Source organism: Eleutherodactylus coqui, chromosome 5 (genome assembly GCF_035609145.1).
Source record: "Eleutherodactylus coqui strain aEleCoq1 chromosome 5, aEleCoq1.hap1, whole genome shotgun sequence".
In the NCBI taxonomy this organism is placed as follows: domain Eukaryota; kingdom Metazoa; phylum Chordata; class Amphibia; order Anura; family Eleutherodactylidae; genus Eleutherodactylus; species Eleutherodactylus coqui.
Window position 1 is genome coordinate 39,858,558 of NC_089841.1, and position 23,088 is coordinate 39,881,645.

General features: G+C 46.9%; 1 protein-coding gene across 1 annotated transcript in view; it reads right to left on the minus strand.

The window, feature by feature from the left end:
- The window catches only part of LOC136629091 (zinc finger protein 585A-like), an 86,275-nt gene that overhangs the window by 18,591 nt on the left and 44,596 nt on the right, over positions 1–23,088 (minus strand). Inside the window, exons 2-6 of the mRNA XM_066605211.1 lie at positions 8,387–8,534; positions 5,889–6,068; positions 5,683–5,806; positions 5,535–5,599; positions 4,914–5,016 (exon numbers count right to left, since the gene is read on the minus strand). Of these exons, the coding sequence (XP_066461308.1) occupies positions 4,914–5,016; positions 5,535–5,599; positions 5,683–5,806; positions 5,889–6,068; positions 8,387–8,464 (550 nt within the window). The 5' untranslated portion in view covers positions 8,465–8,534. The remainder of the gene's footprint in view (positions 1–4,913; positions 5,017–5,534; positions 5,600–5,682; positions 5,807–5,888; positions 6,069–8,386; positions 8,535–23,088) is intronic.

A 23,088-nucleotide genomic window follows, 5' to 3' on the forward strand; every position in this document is an offset into this window, starting at 1 on the left:
ACAGATCTCCAGCAACTGCTTGCTGGAGACCACATTACGCTCCTGGGTGTTTACGTCTCTGAGAGCGAGACATGACCTTCCTCCAGTCCCCATAGTACCTCACACCTTCTTTATGTGTCAAGTTTATACCATTAAAGGATAGAGACATATATAGCAGATATGCCTCTGCTCATGTATTAATAAACAGGAGAGATGTTTTCCCATTCCCTGTTAATTGGAATACAAGGAATATGTATGTTTAGCCATAGGGTGGTGAATGAGAGTCGTTTCGTTTATCAATCCACAACCACTCATAGTTGATGTGATCTGCAATGCAGACTGGAGTATAAACCAAGTGATTCTAGAACAAGTAGCGTATCTGGGGCCCGATAGATGGAACCATATCAACTAGCAGAACCTTGCTGGGATACTTGTGCAATATGTCTCCACCAGAACTACAGGTGGAGACATGGGTTGGCCTGGGTTAGTGACAGGGGACCGCCCCCAGCTGTGGATTGGCTGCAGCGCAACAGGACACCAGCAGCTCGTTCTACTGGAGTGCCCAGCAAACAAGGGTCAACAGCAGCATTTAGACAGATGCTGGAAGACTAGGACAACAGCGGCTCCTGCAGTCTTCAAGAATTCAATGATATTCCAGAAACTTCACATCTGGGAAACACATGATTTGCCTCGAATGAAAGCTTTAATATAGCCTTGGGCACAAGAGTGAAGAAAGAGAGAGAAAGAAATGAATTCCCTTTTGGCCCAAATTATGGGATGAAACTGAAAGGGAGGAGACACAAATTAGATATTAGAAGACACTTTCTGACAGTGAGGGTGATCAGTGAGTGTAACAGGATGCCATGGGAGGAGGCGGGTTCTCCTTCAATGGAAGTGTTCAAACAGAGGCTGGACAAATATCTGTCTGGGATGATTTTGTGAATCCTGCACTGAGCAGGGGGTTGGACCCGATGACCCTGGAGGTCCCTTCCAACTCTACCATTCTGTGATTCTATGACAAATATCTTGCTTAGGTTGGGGCCAGGCCGACAGGCAAGATGGACGGTCGTGTGTGAGCTGAGCTCCCGCTAAAGACACCCTTAGAATCCTTGAAAAACCCTGCAAAACTGCACTAGAAGGCTGGGAGATATAGGAGATACCTGGGAGCTGCCTGCTGAACGCTGAGACTGGCTACGGCGAGGAGCGGAGGACCAAACCCCAGTATACCTGCGGGGCCTGTGCTGAGCTGCGGTGAGAGCCTAGCTGCTGCGGCTGAATGGACTTCCGGCGCCGCTCGGAAGAGGTCGAAGCGATGGGACGATGAGACAGCTCGCTAGCCGCGGCAGAGTTGAGAGTGCCGGGTGATGCCTGGAGTCGGAGATCCGGTCGCTGGCGGTAAAGAGGAGGTAACGGCTGCCGGAGCTGGGAATCCTGTGCTGCTGTGCGACAACGTGCCTGGGACCGGAGGAGGGCGCATAATAAACAGCGCATATGACCGGAACGCCGCGCGGATGCAGGTACGGCTGCTACAGCGGCTAGCCGCCATCACCCAGGGTGAGATTACACCACATGGAGCCGACATTTTGTGAGGTGCAGAGCGCAGGTAAGAGACACCTAGAGGGACTGTGACTCTCTGTGCCATTATACCACTACCCGCATAGGTACAGAGGGGAGTCAGTGCTGCAAATCACACCAAGAACTCTCCCCTGCACACCACACAAGCAATTAATGCTATATGACAAGCAGCCACCATTACCACAAAGGCCATGCTAAATAGCCATTAAAGAATTGCCATCTTATGAAATGGGCTATTAGGCAGTGCAGAGTGGTCAGAGAAAAGTCGGCAGATCACAGAGAACACTAGCTCTAGAGAAAACAGGCGACTTTTAGATATACAAGACAGATAACTCAACAGTGGCTGAAATCCTGTCTGCATATACATTTATAACGTTTTGCTGGACTTTGGGAACTTTCTCTATGTGAGAGCATCTCTCTGATTTATAACCTATAACCCGATACCATTAGTGCTTAAATAAAAAGCAAGAACCTGAACCAACACTGCGCCAGGTGCTAGAGGCTATCAATACCTGCAGAACATCCCTGACCGGGAAAATTGAAGAGATTAAGATAGACGTCAACCTACTCCGCCAAGATTTGCAAAATGTGAGAGGGCGGTTGCATGAAATGGAGGAAAGGGTCTTTGCAGCAGAGGATAAAATACAACCGCTTCCAGCTAAAATCGAAACAGCAGTCCAAAAAGCTGAGTAGTGTCACTCCAAAAGAGATGACTTAGAAAAATCGCTTACAGCGAAACAATATCCGCGTTATCGGTCTACCGGAAAAAACGGAAGGTTCATCTCCAGAACCTTTCCTACAACAATGGCTGAAATCAACATTAGGAGAGGACGTATTTACACTCATTTTTGCAGTGGAGAGGGCCCACAGAGTACCAACGAGACCACCTGCGCCTGGGGCACCGCCAAGACCATTATTGGCACGACTCCTCAACTGCCGAGACAGAGATATCGCTCTACGACAGTTGCGACTGAAAAGCCCCATCACATACAACAAGGCAGTAATATCAATATTTCCAGACTTCTCGGCAGAATTACAAAAACAATGGGCCACATTCATTGAAATTAAAAAGTGATTTAAACAATGGGGAATCCCGTACTCCAAGGCATACCCGGCAAGGCTACGGATTGTGTCAGAGGGGAAAGCGGTGTTTCTGCTCTCACCAGAAGAAGCCAGGGACTGAGTGGATGATACCAAGAGGCCTTCCCCGGGAAGGTTTTGCATAAGTTCTGGCTCTACCTCAACTCAGCTCAGCTCTTTATGACTGCCGGTACCACTACCACCCTCCTCCTCTGACAATGTCATCACCTGGTTCCCACATCCTATCCAATACCATATCATCATCATCATCATCATCATCATAGTCCTCATTATCTCCACCACTTCTCTCAGTCTGTTCTGATGTCTCTTGGGCTCCTTGCTCCCCCTCACCATATCGACCTCCATAACTACCCCTACCACCACTTCCACTACCACAGCTATGCATCTCGGCAACCACATCCACCTCCACTTCCTCCGTAACTCATTCCAAAAGCTGGCTGTCCTCATACAACTTCTCACCATCACTAATATATTGTTGTTGAGTGCCTTCCTTATCTTTAGCACTCGGGTGCTATCTCTTAGGTGAAAAGATGGTGCCAAAGCAGGAGGGGCAGGGAAGACAAAGGTGATGCCTCCATCAGTGCACCAAATAACTGTAGAGGAGCAACAATCCACTGAATCCTGGCTTAAAGTAATGTTAGATTCTTCCTTCTGAGTTGACCGAGAGCCAACCAGTCCACAATGGCCAAATGCTCCACAATAACACGCCCACTGGGGTAGATGGACCACCCCGGCTTGTGGATACTGCTTCTACTATAAGGCACATGGCCGCCGCTGCTACTAGTACTAGGGCACATGGCCGCCGCTGCTACTAGCACTAGGGCACATGGCCGCCGCTGCTACTAGCACTAGGGCACATGGCCGCCGCTGCTACTAGTACTAGGGCACATGGACGCTGCGGCTACTAGCACTAGGGCACATGGCCGCCGCTGCTACTAGCACTAGGGCACATGGCCGCCGCTGCTACTATCACTAGGGCACATGGCCGCCGCTGCTACTATCACTAGGGCACATGGCCGCCGCTGCTACTAGCACTAGGGCACATGGCCGCCGCTGCTAAAAGCACTAGGGCACATGGCCGCCGCTGCTACTAGCACTAGGGCACATGGCCGCCGCTGCTACTAGCACTAGGGCACATGTCCGCCGCTGCTACTAGCACTAGGGCACATGGCCGCCGCTGCTACTAGTACTAGGGCACATGGACGCCGCTGCTACTAGTACTAGGGCACATGGACGCCGCGGCTACTAGCACTAGGGCACATGGCCGCCGCTGCTACTAGCACTAAGGCACATGGCCACCGCTGCTACTAGTACTAGGGCACATGGCCGCCGCTGCTACTAGTACTAGGGCACATGGCCGTCGCTACTACTAGCACTAGGGCACATGGCCGCCGCTGCTACTAGTACTAGGGCACATGGCTTAAACAAACACCTCAACAACTTTTTTGCTATTAAATGATGAGTGTTTACACGTAAAGATAATCGTGTGAAATCCTTCACCATTTCCCTCCTTTACTGTGTTGTTAGTAGTGTTTACATGTGAAGTGGGCATAGATAAGATAAGTAGACCATTGTTTGCTCCAGTGGGCCCGTGTATATGCAGAGAATCTCTAGGTGGGCGGATTTTAATTAGTGCAAAGAAAATGCCATTGTCTATTGCGGCAGTATGTGGATTGGCTTTTGAATGAATTGTTGGAACGACTGAACAACTGATGTTTAACCCTAAGGACAAGCGAACAAACTAGTGACTATGTGTATGCAGGCAGATACTCAGCTACCAACAACAAGTGAACGAATAGTGTACGATGGCTTCGCGTTTACACATAATTATGGATGACTTTTGAGCTACAATCGTTGCGTTTAAATGAGTCATTACATTGTAGTAGGGATCATGGGTATCTGAATGATTGACTGCCCCGTGTAAAAGCACCCTTAGCTATTAATCCCCCATTGTTCTACCAGAGTTCTCTCCTGGGGTAATCTGGAGGCACAGAGTTGGGGTAGTGACAGGGAAAGAAGGCAAATGCTAATGGCGCACCTGTCAACAAAGGTGACATAGTGCCCTGATGACTGGGGGCCTGCAGTCTCATATATCTACTTCCACCAACAGGCTTACAGGATGAACCAGCTGGGAGGACAGGGCCCGGACTGCAGGATCTGTCATCCCCAATAATCCCACAGAACACAGAATAACATATCTGCAGCCGCTGAGGAGAATCTGTGACTCCTCTCTGCTGTATTTAGTGGTTACTACTCACCTGGGCGGTTACCTGTAGGAATCTCCTCTTTACTCCACTGATCGCCCCTCACATTTGTCTCTGTAGTATTAATATCGCTCAGATCTTCATCCTGATACAAAAGCTGGGAGAAAATATTGTAAAAGTCAGCAGACGGTTGGAGAAGTCGTGTGGAAGGTTTTACATGACCAGGAATGATCAGTAATCATCATGATGACCAAATATGACCTTACATGAGTAGTTATCTAAGCCACATAGCTGCAGGGCTAGAAGCTGGACATATATATTAGATGGCGGGTCAATGACCCCATAGGAACCTCATACACATGTATATCCGGCATGGCTAGACACGCTGCACGTTGTCTCAGTGGAGGAGATCAGCGTCTACCAGACACATCCGCTGCTTGTCTCGGGGGAAATAAAGGAGCAGATAGATATAAATCCAACCTGTTGGCTCCTTATTCCCACCAGCAGTCTCCACCGCCAGAAAACTGGGAGAAAATCCAGACAACATGTAATGTCTCTGGTCAGCAGTAATCCTGCCATCTTCACCAGCCTCATCACACAAGTAGAAGACATCTAATAAGACTGAAGACAAGAGCTTCACAGCCTTCTACAGATCAGAGGGACATCTCCATCTACCTGATGGTCCTGTGAAAGAAGAGGACGGGGACATCTCTCTGGTGGACTTCTCTTACTGGATGGAACTGGAGGAAACACAGACAGACACTAAAGTCATTCTTTACATATAGATAATAAGAGTCATGGTGTATTTAGTCCTGTCTATTACCTGGTGATGGGAGCGGCTGGCGGGTCTCCATCATGGCCTCCTTGTACAGATCCTTGTGTCCTTCTAAATACTCCCACTCCTCCATGGAGAAATAGACAGCGACATCCTGACACCTTATAGGAACCTGACAACACAATATACAGTCATTACCCAGAAGCCTTCAGTGCTGTTACTGTATAATGTCCCAGCATTGCCTGCAGCATCACCTCTCCAGTCAGCAGCTCAATCATCTTGTTGGAGAGTTCTAGAATCTTCTGTACATTGATGTCCTCATGTATCAGGGGGTGAGGTGGGGGCCCAGTGATTGGGCTCGGGAGCCTTCCCCATCCATCACACACAGGGGCCTGACAGCCATCACTAGGGGTCTTCTTCACTACTGTGTAATCCTGTATATGTGGAGACAGTAATAAATATCCCTATAGATATAATCAGAGTCCATCACCCCTCCAATCATATTATCTTTCATTACCATAGACAAAAATTATATAATGTGACATCATCAGAATCTCTCCCCTCTCCAGTCATATCATCAGTTATTAACATAGATAAGGATTGTCACAGAGAGAGGGGGTACCCCGACAGATCCCGCCTCTGTCGTCGATTTTGTCATGGATCGACTATTCCGAGGGCTCTCATCGGTACTAACTTGTCACAGCAGAGCCTCGATCGATCATTCTAGCAGGATTGCAAGCATGGAGTCGTTAGAATACAGACTTATTTAAACCCAGCTTTCCCGGGATTCTCCATGGATGTGAAACAAAAGCTCAAATCACCACCTGATTCGTTCTAACTGCCCCCTTACTCTGCAATACCCACGCGTTACCGCTGCCACCACCAGCTTTTACAGGTAAACTGGAACCCAGACTTATAAATTATGAACACAGCTTTCGAAGTCATGATTCGTTTTAAAACAGACAAGGCTAACTAATAAATTGCAGATTAATTCTAAAAAAGACTATCAGTGCAAATATATATAGGTATACAAAAATATACAGAAACGGATGTTACAATCTAGATAAGGTTATACAGGCATATACAACAACAGTATTGTAAAGTAAATAGGAAGAAAATAAAAGAAAGAAACCAGATTTGGGAAACGCTACCCAAGGTCCTAATTCGTGCAGAGTCACTGAGGCGAATAGGACAGCTTTATGCTGAAGCATATCTCTCAAGTATGACAATTTGGATAAGGAACCTACTTAGTTTTAAAACCTCTGCAGAAACACACTCCCGCTGATCTTTTTCTGAGGTCGTCAAGGCAGGTTGAGTATATGCAGGGAAGATTTGTAGGCGCTCCAATAGGGAAGATATGGCCATCATGCTTAATATCAGGAATTTACCTATCCATAGATAACAAGCATGATAGGGGACAGATGATCAGCTATGCCTATATGCAATTCTGGGGTTCGCACAGAGATGGAAGTAGCCAGGTCTGCAGTGTCCTCTCGGTTCTGAAAATATACCTGAAGTTGAGCTGGGACCTTCATGTTACCCATAATCTCTAATAATAAATTCTCCTTTGATACGGAAAAAAACAAATACATTATTCCCTGAAAGGGAAGCTTTATTTTCAGTGAATAAGGTCTTTGTTGTTTTCTCTCATCTCAGTGATTTTATTGTATTTACCAGTGAGATAGCGTAGGTACTAATAGACACATGGTGGCCTTGCTGTGGCCCGTCGGCTTATGTGTCTTGGCAAAATGCAGAGCTAACACCCGCATTTATCAGTATTTTTTGCTTGCAGTTTGCTATGCATTTGAGGGAGCCCAAGATGTCAGACAGTGTGACCCACTGTGGAGATACAGGGCGATCCACTGCTTTGCCAGTAGGGGTCGCACTCCTGTATAGCGTGGTGCACCTAGCTGTGGCTGGCATCCTTGGTGTGCATTCATATGTGTAGACTGTTTATTTGCAGTCACTTCTCCCCAATCTGGGCTGGGTTGAGTGAGGGACTGCACTATTAGTCTGTATTGAACAAGTAGCTCCTCTATATCCAGCTGTCTGTTATCCTCGTGAGCCTGTTTCTCTGTTTATACTTGTCAGTCTGTACCTCCTTTATTCCTGTACGCCCCAATATTGTTCTGTCGTTTGTTTTATAGTTGTTCTGTCCCATCAGGGTCAGTTAGCACCTAGAAGAAGACCGTGGTGTCGTCCTTATCGGGACGAGTGCTCCGCCTATAGGCAGGGGTTTCCCTTTCCTGGTTATTAGTTCAGGGCAAGATTCCTTTCCTAGTTTCATCTGCGTACCAGGTTCGTACATCCGATTTGTTACCTACCACGCTGGGGTCAGCTGTCAAATCGTGCTAGACTGGATCATTACCTATCCGGTAGGTTGACACAGTAGTTCCACACACACAGTCGTTACAATTGGCTTCCTTTTCTGTGAATATCCTTTGATACAGACACTAGCAGTCGAGGTGCTCGAACATCTAATAGATAATCACTGTCAGGGGCGTAATTAGCATCCCCCTGCCTATAGCTAACCTTATTGCCATCATGAGCAAAAGACTTTCTGAGTAGGAATGCATATAAGGGATGTGCAAAGAGGAACGGGGGAGGGACAAGGTAGAAGGATGTCAGCTCAACCTTTCTAGTGTCCTGAACGGCAGCTGATTGATACTGGCAGCTGGGGGGACACTATCAAAATCGTTATACCACACCATAGATAAGAATGATGTAATGTGACATCATCAGAATCTCTCACCTCCCCAGTAAGCTGGAAGATTATCTCTAGGGTGAGATTTAATGCATTCTCTGACATCTTGTTTGTGTCTTCCTTCATCCTTGATGGGTCAATCAGGAAAATTCTGTTGTATAGAAGATATCAAAAGATGCTCGTATATTGAAGAAACCTGAAACAGAAGAATATGAGCAAATGTGAAAGCATAATAGTATGTACCGCTCCACCCTGCGCCACAATAGTATGTACCGCTCCAACCTGCTCCATAATAGTATGTACCACTCCACCGTGCGCCATAATAGTATGTAGCACTACACCCTGCTCCATAATAGTATGTACCACTCCACCCTGCACTGTAATAGTATGTACCACTCCACTCTGCCCATATAGTATGTACCGCTCCACCCTGCGCCATAATAGTATGTACGGCTCCACCCTGCACCATATTAGTATGTACCGCTCGACCCTGCGCCATATTAGTATGTACCGCTCCACCCTGCGACATATTAGTATGTACCGCTCCACCCTGCACCATAATAGTATGTACCGCTCCACCCTGCACCATAATAGTATGAACCGCTGCCCTATATTAGTATGTACCGCTACACTCTGCCCCATATTAGTATGTACCACTCCCCCCTGCCCCATAATAGTATATCCCGCTCCCCCCTGCCCCATAATAGTATGTCCCGCTCCACCCTGCCCCAAAATAGTATGTCCCGCTCCCCCCTGCCCCATAATAGTATGTCCCACTCCCCCCTGCCCTATAATAGTATGTCCCGCTCCCCCCTGCCCCATAATAGTATGTACCGCCCACCCTGCCCCATAATAGTATGTCCCGCTCCCCCTGCCTCATAATAGTATGTACCGCTACACTCTGCCCCATATTAGTATGTACCACTCCCCCCTTCCCCATAATAGTATGTCCCGCTCCCCCTGCCCCATAATAGTATGTCCCGCTCTCCCCTGCCCCATAATAGTATGTCCCGCTCCCCCTGCCCCATAATAGTATGTCCCGCTCCCCCCTGCCCCGTAATAGTATGTCCCGCTCCCCCTTCCCCATAATAGTATGTCCCGTTCCCCCTGCCCCATAATAGTATTTTCCGTTCCCCCCTGCCCCATAATAGTATGTCCCGCTCCCCCTGCCCCATAATAGTATGTCCCGCTCCCCCTGCCCCGTAATAGTATGTCCCGCTCCCCCATGCCCCATAATAGTATGTACCGCTCCCCCTGCTCCATAATAGTATGTACCGCTCCCCCTGCCCCATAATAGTATGTCCCGCTCCCCCTGCCCCATAATAGTATGTCCCGCTCCCGCCTGCCCCATAATAGTATGTCCCGCTCCCCCCTGCCCCGTAATAGTATGTCCCGCTCCCCCCTGCCCCATAATAGTATGTCCCGTTCCCCCTGCCCCATAATAGTATGTCCCATTCCCCCTGTCCCATAATAGTATTTTCCGCTCCCCCCTGCCCCATAATAGTATGTCCCGCTCCCCCTGCCCCATAATAGTATGTCCCGCTCCCCCTGCCCCATAATAGTATGTCCCGCTCCCCCCTGCCCCGTAATTGTATGTCCCGTTCCCCCTGGCCCATAATAATATGTCCCGCTCCCCCCTGCCCCATAATAGTATGTACCGCTGCCCCTGCCCCATAATAGTATGTACCACTCCCCCCTGCCCCATAATAGTATGTACCTATCCTCCCTGCCCCATCATAGTAGGTACCGCTCCACCCTGCCCCGTAATAAAAAAATATATAAATCTTGGTATCTGTATAGTGCCAACTTATTCCACAGCGCTTTCAGGTAATTATTACCCCCCACCAAGCTGGGTTCTCATTTTACCGACCTCAGAAGGATGGAAGGCTGAGTCAACCTTGAGCCGGCTACCTAAATCCTGCGGGGATTGAACTTGCAACCTTCAGGTCGTAGGCGAGAACTTAAACTCTGCACCACACGAGACTATAATAGTATGTCCCGCTCCCCCTGCCCCATAATAATATGTACCGCTCCACCCTTCCCCATAATAGTATGTACCGCTCCACCTGTAATGGAAGCCCAATATACCTATATTTTGGATTGTGGACCTTTGTAGTGGACAGTAAACCTGTTTTTATTCTGTACAACAAATGCCAGTATTTTTCCATCACTGATACAAATATAGATATGCCTTCTTTCATGTATTCAATGTATCTACTTCCTTTAATGAAACTTCTATTCCCTAAACTCTGCTGACAAGAGAATATTTAACATAGACACGCTATATTTTGCCCATCTGTTTTGTAATTTTAGAAGAAGTAAAGTCAGACATAAATAACCGCAGTCTGAAGCAGCTACTGCAATAATAACCCAAGCAGTTTTACTGGAAACGTATGCAAATAACACGGGAAATGTATGCAATTAATAGTTCAAGCTGTAATATCCAATCATATCAGAGGAACCACACGTGGGTCCAAGACAACCCACTCATCTCGTCCTGCTACCACATGATGGCCAATCAAAGATGACCGGAGGATGGAAGAATTTCAAGATGCTTATCCAATAATTAAACAATACGTTGTATCTATGTAATCTTTGACCTGCCCAGATGGGCAGATATGTTAAACTCTTTAAAAGAGGCTGCGCGCCCAACAATAAAGCAGAATTGAGGAAGCTTATACATGCTGTGTCAGTGTGAAATCTTCCTATGCGCATAATCAATTCAATATTTCAATCTGGAAGGGTGTAAACATTCCTAATTGAGTAAGTCATTGGACAAAAAAAGGAAATCCACGACAGTTGGTGGCCCGTACGGGGAGTGGTCGATAGGCTCCACAAAGATCGGACGCAAGGCGTGGACATAGGCAACCATGGACTTGGCGGGCCCAACAAATCATCAGAACACGGTAAGATAAATTAATTATCTATACCTGTGTGGCTGACTCCAAGCTTGCCTATGTGCCGTGTCAAGGCCGATCGATTTGGATCCACACGACAGGTATTTTAAGTCTCGATCACTCAATAGAACCTGTCATAAGATATAAAAGGAATGTTTGCATGCCTGTTGTCTTGAGAGTACTGGTCGATTGGCGAGGTCAGTAAGTTGCCCTAAGGGGGGGTGACCCTGTACAGGCGTCTCTGCTCCGGTGAGGTTTGGTTACAAAACCTAAGAGTCAGGGAACTGTCAAACGTCTGGACAGGTACCGCTACTTCGGTAAAGTCTGGTAAAAGACCTAGGAGAGAGGGAACTGCCAGACAGGATCCCGAGGGGCAGTGAGACTAAGCCAGCCGTACTGGTGTTCTGTCTATTTGTGTATGTACGCCCATGTTTTGCCCCGATTATAACCCCTACCCCGCTCACCGGTGTGGCTATGGTCCACTGGTTGAGGGTTACCATCCACACTTATTTGTTTATCGTTTGAACGTTCATGAGTAGATCCCTCTGTCTGAGGGTAGATTATTAACCTGTGTAGAGGCAGAAATGCTAGAGACTCTAGGGCGGGACATACTGTGTACGGTGTCTGAGGAGGATCCTATAATCATGAATCTGGCTGCCATGATTGAGATTGAGAAGCAGCAAACACTGTACCAAGGTCAATTCTTACACCATCCAGAAAAGTGTGGAAGATGTGGAGAGTCAAGTTATCATTGATTGATCAAGCAATCTTTCTGTGCGCTCAAAATGTCCTATCTGTCCGTTGTATAAAGTTAGTGTGCTTGTCTGTTGTGTAGAGCTAATCCTGCTGAGTTGTCTATATAGGAATAGTCTGATTGTCTATCATATAGAATTAGTAGCAGTCCTACTCAAACTGTAAGAAGGGATTGTCGGCAATGAGAGCGCATTGGCTGGGTTATAGCCAAGATTAATGCACCGTACACAGCGGCTCGCTGTGGGTTTGGACTTTATAGGTTAGATGTGCATGATTGGATCCCTTCTAGTACAGGCAGACTGCTAAACTGTGTTGCTGTTGAATTGTTGAAAGTTGAAGATATAGGCTGTGATACATCGTAAGTGAATGTATACAAAGGGTTAACTGAGTTTGTTTAGTGAGAAAATAAGGCTGCTTACTTCATTTTCAAAGAGGAAGTGCTGTAACACTGAATGTAAGAAATGATAGAAGAGAAAGTAAATTCATGTGCCGTGACAAATAACAACTACTGTTCGTTTGTCTTGTTATGTAATCTAATCTTTGTTGTACGTCCTTCATACAAATGTAAGGAGTTATATGCCACTCACATCCTGTGGGGGCTTTTAAGAGTACAAGGGTTAAAGAATGCAGAAAATGGTGCGTTATAAACTTAACAACTTGCATAGTCCAGAAAATACATCTATGTTTGCCAAGTCCCCAATTCAATTATAATCCCCAACAATGTTAGGTGGTCACAGCTGTGACCATAAAGTTACAACATAGTAGTTATACATTAGACGTTAGAATTTCCCTGAATGTAAGTTAGAGGGAGAGAAGGCGGGCTGAAATGGCGTCGGTACCAACGCATGCCAAAGACACCAGCGTTCAATATAACAGTTCAGTAAATAAGGAAATAGAATAATATCTCAGTCACTCAGCAACCTGGGACAAAACTGTTGTAAAAGTAAATTAACCACATTCTACCTTATAATCCTGTCTGTCTCTTCTGGTCTGTGTTAGAGAAGGGAGGGGCTGTCACGGGAGGGAGAGATTTTAAAAAGAGGAAGTCATCGGTACTGCAGTCCCAGGGAAGTTAAATTTAAATAGTTTAAACTAGTTTAAATAGTTAAAGGGGTGGTCTCGCGAAACCAAGTGGGGTTATACACTTCCGTATGGCCATATTAATGCACTTTGTAATGTACATTGTGCATTAAATATGAGCCATACAGAAGTTATTCCACTTACCTGCTCCGTTGCTAGCGTCCTCGTCTCCATGGTTCCGTCTAAATTCGCTGGCAGCTTGCTTTTTTAGACGCGCTTGCGCAGTCCGGTCTTCTCCATTCAGCACGAGCCGCTTCAGTGTGCTCCCCGCTACAGCTCTTCTGCGCATGCGCAGACGAGCTGTCACTGCTCGGGAGCGCGCTGAAGCGGCCATTCTGCACCATCCTCTGTTAGAGGAAGGTGCAGAAACTGGAGCTGCCCAGCGGAGAAGCCCAGCCCAGCCCAGCAGCCCCGAGAAGCCTCCCAGGTAAGTGATGGGTCGGGGGGGGGGCTGCCGCTGCGCCGGGCTGCGCCGGGCGGGGGGGCTGCCGCTGCGCCGGGGGAGCTAGCGCTAGGCCGGGGGGGCTGTCGCTGCGATGGGGGGGGCTGTCGCTAGGCCGGGGGGGCTGTCGCTGCGCCGGGGGAGCTAGCGCTAGGCCGGGGGGGCTGTCGCTGCGCCGGGGGAGCTAGCGCTAGGCCGGGGGGGCTGTCGCTGCGCCGGGGGAGCTAGCGCTAGGCCGGGGGGCTGTCGCTAGGCCGGGGGGGCTGTCGCTGCGCCGGGGGAGCTAGCGCTAGGCCGGGGGGGCTGTCGCTGCGCCGGGGGAGCTAGCGCTAGGCCGGGGGGGGGCTGTCGCTGCGATGGGGGGGGCTGTCGCTAGGCCGGGGGGGCTGTCGCTGCGCCGGGGGAACTAGCGCTGGGGAGCCGGGGGCTAGCGCCGGTTACCTGCTGTCTGGTCGGCGGCTGCGGGGCGTCTGGTCGGCGGCTGCGATGCGTCCGGTTGCCATGGAGACACAGCTGGCGGCGTCTCGGGAGCGCGCACGTCGGGCTGCAGCGAGCGACTGGGAAAGAGCCGGCGGCCATCTTGAGGAAACTTTTATAACTTGCTGAAACGCTGGAACGGTAAGTACGAACCAGCTAGAAATGTCATTTACAGGGGGGCTTAGTAATGTGTGTTTAATGGGGGGGACTGGGCAAAAAAAAAAATTAACTGCTTCCTCGAGACATCTCCTTTAAATTTAATAGAAGTTAAAATAAATTACAGGGAGTAAGGTGTAAAGGAAGTAACGTTAAGCAGAGAAGCCAAAGAATGGGAAACAAGCAGGTAATGATAAGGCCTGGTATCCACAGGAGGGACAGGGCAGGTTGACCCGTAAATTGTAAAATGTAAATTGTGTGATGCATAAGACTTTATTTGGTTGTGATGTGTATCCGAGGACTACAAACGTTGAATGAGAAAATGAGGAAGCAAGTGATCAGCCAAATTCAGAGGGGTGGAGCTAGATGATGCAAGAATACGTAATGGGACATCCCATGTATAAGGGATAAGGGTCAGAATCATAGATAGCCAGAAAAAGTTTTGTTTTTTTCCTCCTGTCTCAAATCTGATGAGACATTGCAGGCAGGATCAGACTAAATTAATAATGAATTCTCTTTCAGAATATCACATTTTAAATATGGCTGCCGAATGGAAGGCATGTCTCTGTTATTGGCACTGATATTTTACAAATGGATCCATCATAATACATCTGATTGTACCCACCATGATAACATATATGGGACCCAGATACCCACTCCTGGGTCAAACAGTATTCCCTTAGTGAAAAAAAAGGGGGTGAAGAGTAAGCCACACATGTTAGGTGCTGTGTGCTGATGCTTTGGAAAAACTGCCGACCGGCCACAATTTGACTGTTAATTTCCCTTGCAGAAGATGGCTGTAAGGCCTGGAGGCCTCCAAAGACAAACTCCAAAACTGCAAGAAAGGTTGTTCTCCTGGATCATTGTTTAGCCAGGGAAATAGACATCTGACAGAGGAACAAAAGGCTGCTATCCAGGCCATACCTGTACCTACATCCATTGCCAAACTCCGCACCTTTCTGGGCCTTGTTTCATACTGCCACCCATATGACAGTATTGACACAAAAGCACGGATTACAACCACGGCCACTGAGATACTACTCCATGAGGTTGGATCCAGTGACTCGAGGAGCTCCCTTTCGTGTTTGTGCGGTGGCAGCAGTACAGGCAATGGTTGACAAATCTTCTAAGTTGGTATTGGCACTTATCTCTGGCCTATTAGATCCGGCTACAATGTGCTCTTTCCATGCCTCCCCCAATATTTCTTTCCGATGTTGTACTACCTTGAACCTGGCTACTCTTCTTTTAATCGGGTATTCCGGTTCAAACGGGGGAGGGGAGGCATAGGTGATCTGAGTATGGCAGATCAGATATTTTTTTAAATTTTTTAAATTCTTTGCAACAGGATTCTGACAAAAACTGGTTTTAGAATCCACTGTTAATGATGCATATTTTGAGTTTTCTTTTGTAGATGGTACCAGGGTGAGGATTGATGACTCCGAACCAGATATGCAGAGGTCACACAACAAGATGTCCTAAACGCAGAAGCTCTGCCTCTGCATGCCTCAGTGCAAGAAGCGGAACCGAAGGCCCTCACTGAGGCGTGTAGAGTGGTAGAAGGTAAGACCACAACCCGTTACACTGACTCCTGGAATGCATTTGGCATAGCTCATGATTACGGCCCAATATAGAGGGCCAGACAGCTTGTTATCTCAGTAGGACAGCCAATTAAGAATGGTGCAGCGGTGCAGAATCTCATGGAAACCCTACTACTACTACCTGGCAATGGAGAGCTCACACCGATTCCTACAAAAGGAGAAGCGAGAGACAACACCCTCGCTGACAGCACAGCAAAGGCAGCGGCCCTCAAGCCGTGGAAGAAAGAAGAAAAGTTTACTGACAGCATGAGTCAGTGGTAAAAACTTTGGACATTGATAAAACCTTTGGACATTGATAAAACCTTTGGACATTGGTATGCCAAGGACTTTACAGTTACAAGCCAACGAGGAAGGAAAGCAGAATGGGCTAAAAGACGGGAGCAACAGAACAGGACGGCGTATGGCGAACAGTCAACAGAACTGGCCTACAGAGGTCCCTGTCCCCCATGATGGCCCAACTGGTACACAGAATCAAAGCAGCAATGACGTCGACACTGAACGAGAATGAGTGACACCTGGGTTCTCTGTAGCTGCTGTATCATTTGTCCAGTTTGCATGATCTTTGCCATATGCGAGTCAGGACAGAAGTAAGGTAGCCATATAACACTTGCCTGGACCACTCTACCCATTTCAGAGATTGCCAATTTGACCACATTCAGCTCACACCTGTTGGGGAGTATGAATATGTGCTTGTTGTTGTTGGAGTCTTTTTCAGGTTGGAGGCCCACCCTGATACTAAGGTAAATGAGCAGGTAACCACACAGAAGCTCATGAATGAGGTAATCTGCAGATACAGGGTACCGGAAGGGAATGAGGTAAACGAAGTTACACACTTCATAGGTGAAATAATGTGACATCATGTCTGGAAGGTAATTGGACAGGGGAGTGTGCCTTAGTAAAGCCCTTATGCTCCTCCACATCCTGTCAGACAGCATTGAGGATAATGAGGTTACCCCCAATAGTTACTTTATCTCGATCCAACTCTGCTGTGTTCTGTAGTTATCCTGTCATGTTGGTCTATCCTTGTTTTCTGCATAGGTACGACGGTTCTTTCCAGTCTTGTCACTAGGTAGTGTAGGGTTAGTGTTGGCGGCCTGGACCTGTCCACCTTCAGGGCTATCTCCAGGAGGGACATTGGTGTGGGTGAAGATCAGGGAGTCCCACGCCGTGTGTACCTGTGCATACTACTGGTATTGTAACAGTACACTAGAGTGAGAAGAGAGGCTCCTGGTGGTAGTTTTGACCTACAAGTGTACATTGACGTCATAGGACAGCCAAGGGGGGTACCTGACGAGTTTTTAAAGACTTAGAGACCACGTTAAAGCTAGATTCGAGTCCATTTTTCTGATCATTATGGTAAATAAAATGTTGACTGAATTAATTATGTTTATTATAATTAGCAGAGGTTTATAAATTATACTAGAGATGCCTTATAGGAACTAGTCAACCAATAGGACCTACCTCGACTATGACTTTTCAAAATAGAATGGCCTTAGGTACGATTTTAGCTAAAAAGGGGAGTGTCTGTAAGATGATACAAAGGCAATGGAGAAAACGGACTAAGTGTCTTTTATTAGTCTGTTTCCTCAGTTAGGTACATACCTAACAGAAGAAGAGAAAAAATAAGTTTTAAAACATTGTGTATTTAGTACACTGTGATAGGTTTTCGCTAAGATTTTGCTTTATTTTATCTGCAGTGCACTCTGCTCATGCCACGCAACATGCCGGTGTTACAACGCCCCTGGTCCCGCTACCTTGCCGCCTCTGGAAAAGGGAAGTGGGAATAATCACCTCATAGTTTTCCTTCCAGACTGATAGATATGATTATGCACTTACTAATGAGACAGAGGTTCAGTCATGTTGATCAGTCATTAGATAGTCCTAATTTTGCACTCTTTGTGGATGAATTGAGGTAGCGTCAAGAAGGCTGGTTCTACACAAGTTATGCAGTGTTTACCTGAAATAGTAAAAGCCGCACCTCTCCTAACCTAATGCCCTGAGATCCCAGGTGGTAGCCTAGACCTCCACATGTACAGAGATGCCGTAAGGGTACCTATGAGGGTACCAGATGAATATAAAGCCAGAGATCAAGTTAAAGCAGAATAGGTCTGGTCCTGTGGTAATTTTACCTACACAAATATCCCCACCAATATTCCAGGAGGGCCGTGCGCACTGTCCCAGCTAAGTATCCTTATGTATCAAAGACCCGATTGCCATAAGCCCACAACCTTTGAGCCCACACCTAGGTATCGGAGGGGCATTTACAGCCTAAACGACAGTTGGGAAAACTCTACTGAGTTTTCAGAACATTCTACACTAGAGTTTATTCTGATAAAGAAGTTATTAATTATATTTGTCACCTTTATAGTTGTCCTAATTTCTGTTTGTTGTTGCATACAGTGTATTCAGACCCTGATGACTGCCTGGTCCACCTGTCTCACTATGATGTCCAACAAAAAAAAGCCCACTGTCAGTGCAAACGTCGTCATCATGGATCCAGAATATGATGATGTCGAACCATCCTATACCCCCATGGCAGTGATACCCCAGTCTACAACACAATGCAGATCTGGGGTCAATGGTGGGGAATTGGGGTGGGATAGAGTAGGGACACGTAGTGTAGTGAGTTTAGTGAAACAGATAGTTTCAAGGAGGGTTTGTAATGGAAGCCCAATATACCTATATTTTGGATTGTGGACCTTTGTAGTGGACAGTGAACCTGTTTTTATTCTGTACAACAAATGCCAGTATTTTTCCATCACTGATACAAATATAGATATGCCTTCTTTCATGTATTCAATGTATCTACTTCCTTTAATGAAACTTCTATTCCCTAAACTCTGCTGACAAGAGAATATTTAACATAGACACGCTATATTTTGCCCATCTGTTTTGTAATTTTAGAAGAAGTAAAGTCAGACATAAATAACCGCAGTCTGAAGCAGCTACTGCAATAATAACCCAAGCAGTTTTACTGGAAACGTATGCAAATAACACGGGAAATTTATGCAATTAATACTTCAAGCTGTAATATCCAATCATATCAGAGGAACCACACGTGGGTCCAAGACAACCCACTCATCTCGTCCTGCTACCACATGATGGCCAATCAAAGATGACTGGAGGATGGAAGAATTTCAAGATGCTTATCCAATAATTAAACAATACGTTGTATCTATGTAATCTTTGACCTGCCCAGATGGGCAGCTATGTTAAACTCTTTAAAAGAGGCTGCGCGCCCAACAATAAAGCAGAATTGAGGAAGCTTATACATGCTGAACCTGTGTCAGTGTGAAATCTTCTTATGCGCATAATCAATTCATAATTAATCTGGAAGGGTGTAAACATTCCTAATTGAGTAAGTCGTTGGACGCAAAAAGGAAATCCACGACACACCTTGCCCCATAATAGTATGTACCACTCCCCCCTGCCCCATAATAGTATGTACCTCTCAACCCTGCCCCATAATAGTATGTACTGCTCCACCCTGCCCCGAAATAGTATGTCCCGCTCCCCCTGCCCCATAATAGTATGTATCACTCCACCCTGCACCATAATAATATGTACAGCTCCACTCTGCACCATAATAGTATGTACCCCTCCAGCCTGCACCATAATAGTATGTACCCCTCCAGCCTGCACCATAATAGTATGTACCCCTCCAGCCTGCACCATAATAGTATGTACCCCTCCAGCCTGCACCATAATAGTATGTACCCCTCTACCCTGCCCCATAATAGTATGTACTCCTACACCCTGCGACATAATATTATGTACCGCTCCACCCTGCCCCATAATAGTATGTACCACTACACCCTGTCCCATAATAGTATGTACCACTCCACCCTGCACCATAATAGTATGTACCGCTCCACCCTGCACCATAATAGTATGTATCACTCCACCCTGCACCATAATAATATGCACCGCTCCACCCTGCACCATAATAGTATGTACCCCTCCACCCTGCCCCATAATAGTATGTACCGCTCCACCCTGCCCCAAAATAGTATGTCCCGCTCCCTCTGCCCCATAATAGTATGTATCACTCCACCCTGCACCATAATAATATGTACAGCTCCACTCTGCACCATAATAGTATGTACACCTCCAGCCTGCACCATAATAGTATGTACACCTCCAGCCAGCACCATAATAGTATGTACCCCTCCAGCCTGCACCATAATAGTATGTACCCCTCCAGCCTGCACCATAATAGTATGTACCCCTCAAGCCTGCACCATAATAGTATGTACCCCTCCAGCCTGCACCATAATAGTATGTACCCCTCTACCCTGCCCCATAATAGTATGTACCACTACACCCTGCACCATAATAGTATGTATCACTCCACCCTGCACCATATTAATATGCACCGCTCCACCCTGCACCATAATAGTATGTACCCCTCCACCCTGCCCCATAATAGTATGTACCCCTCCACCCTGCCCCATAATAGTATGTACCGCTCCACCCTGCCCCAAAATAGTATGTCCCGCTCCCTCTGCCCCATAATAGTATGTATCACTCCACCCTGCACCATAATAATATGTACAGCTCCACTCTGCACCATAATAGTATGTACACCTCCAGCCTGCACCATAATAGTATGTACACCTCCAGCCAGCACCATAATAGTATGTACCCCTCCAGCCTACACCATAATAGTATGTACCCCTCCAGCCTGCACGATAATAGTATGTACCCCTCAAGCCTGCATCATAATAGTATGTACCGCTCCACCCTGCCCCATAATAGTATGTACCGCTCCACCCTGCCCCATAATAGTATGTACCGCTCCACCCTGCCCCATAATAGTATGTACCCCTCCAGCCTGCACCATAATAGTATGTACCACTCCACCCTGCCCCATAATAGTATGTACCCCTCCAGCCTGCACCATAATAGTATGTACCCCTCTACCCTGCCCCATAATAGTATATACCGCTCTTTTTTTCTCTTGACTTCTACTCTGGTGACTTTATATACACTGCAATCGCTTTATGATTATGCTGAAACAGCTTGTGCAACTATATATTTGAAAAAAGAGATAAGAAGGGGAGAGAAAAAGAAAAGAAAACAAAAAATTTTTTTTTTTAATTTTATTATTTTTTTGTTTTGTTTTGTTTTCTTGATTTCTACTCTGGTGAATCGCAATCGCTTTATGATTATGCGGAAACAGCTTGTGCAACTATATATTTGAAAAAAGAAATAAGAATGGGAGAGAAAAAGAAAAGATCTAAAAAAATTTTTTTTTTCTCTCCTTTTTTTCCCCTTAGATTCTTTATCTATTTATCGTTATGTAAATGTATTGAAGTATAGTTTCTCAGATATCCACATGCATACTTGTTTCTCTATCTGTCTGTTTTGAATCCTCCTGCCACAAATCTCTGTATGCTGGTTGTAACATGTGTTGTAATTAGCTCTTGAACACACCCTGTATACCATCCCTCAACCATTTCTCCCCCTGACAAACTAACATACACAGGTATCTCTCCTTTGATTTTAATTTGTATTTGGTCTATAAATGTCTTATGTACTCCATACCTCATAGCTGTTGAAAAAAGGCTTTTTGCCGAAACACGTTCAGCGTGTACCTGTGAGCTGTATGCTTTGTTTTATTTAATAAAGAAGAAGTTTTTTAACGGTAGTAGCTCCCCTCCATCTTTATTTTCTGCTCATATGTACCGCTCCACCCTGCCCCATAATAGTATGTACCGCTCCTCCCTGCCCCATAATAGTATGTATCACTCCACCCTGCCCCATAATAGTATGTCCAGCTCCACCCTGCCCCATAATAGTATGTACCACTCCACCCTGCACCATAATAATATGCACCGCACCACCCTGCACCATAATAGTATGTACCCCTCCACCCTGCCCCATAATAGTATGCACCCCTCCACCCTGCCCCATACTAGTATGTACCGCTCCTCCCTGCCCCATAATAGTATATACCGCTCCACCCTGCACCATAATAGTATGTACCGCTCCACCCTGCCCCATAATAGTATGTACCGCTCCTCCCTGCCCCATAATAGTATGTACCACTCCACCCTGCACCATAATAATATGCACCGCACCACCCTGCACCATAATAGTATGTACCCCTCCACCCTGCCCCATAATAGTATGCACCCCTCCACCCTGCCCCAAAATAGTATGTACCGATCCTCCCTGCCCCAAAATAGTATGTACCGCTCCACCCTGCCCCATAATAGTATGTACCGCTCCCCCCCTGCACTATAATAGTATGTACCACTCCACCCTGCCCCATAATAGTATGTACCCCCTCCACCCTGCCCCATAATAGTATGTCCTGCTGCCCCTGCCCCATAATAGTATGTATCACTCCACCCCGCATCATAATATGTACCGCTTCACTCTGCACCATAATAGTATGTACCCCTCTACCCTGCGCCATAATAGTATGTACCACTCCACCCTGCGCCATAATAGTATGGACCACTCCACCCTGCACCATATTAGTATGTATCGCTCCACCCTGCGCCATAATAGTATGTACCGCTGCACCCTGCTCCATAATAGTATGTACCCCTCCACCCTGCCCCATAATAGTATGTACCACTCCCCCCTGCACAATAATAGTATGTAGCGCTCCACCCTGCCCCATAATAGTATGTACCGCTCCACCCTGCCCCATAATAGTATGTACCGCTCCACCCTGCCCCATAATAGTATGTACCGCTCCACCCTGCACCATAATAGTATGTACCCCTCCCCCCTGCACAATAATAGTATGTAGCGCTCCACCCTGCCCCATAATAGTATGTACCGCTCCACCCTGCCCCATAATAGTATGTACCGCTCCACCCTGCCCCATAATAGTATGTACCGCTCCACCCTGCCCCATAATAGTATGTACAGCATCACCGTGCACCATAATAGTATGTACCGCTCCACTCTGCACCATAATAGTATGTACCGCTCCACCCTGCCCCATAATAGTATGTACCGCTCCACCCTGCACCATAATAGTATGTACCCCTCCACCCTGCCCCATAATAGTATGTACCACTCCCCCCTGCACAATAATAGTATGTAGCGCTCCACCCTGCCCCATAATAGTATGTACCGCTCCACCCTGCCCCATAATAGTATGTACCGCTCCACCCTGCCCCATAATAGTATGTACCGCTCCACCCTGCCCCATAATAGTATGTACAGCATCACCGTGCACCATAATAGTATGTACCGCTCCACTCTGCACCATAATAGTATGTACCGCTCCACCCTGCCCCATAATAGTATGTACCGCACCACACTGCACCATAATAGTATGTACACAAAATGGTAGTCAGCAGCACAAGCCTTTCCTCTCACCTA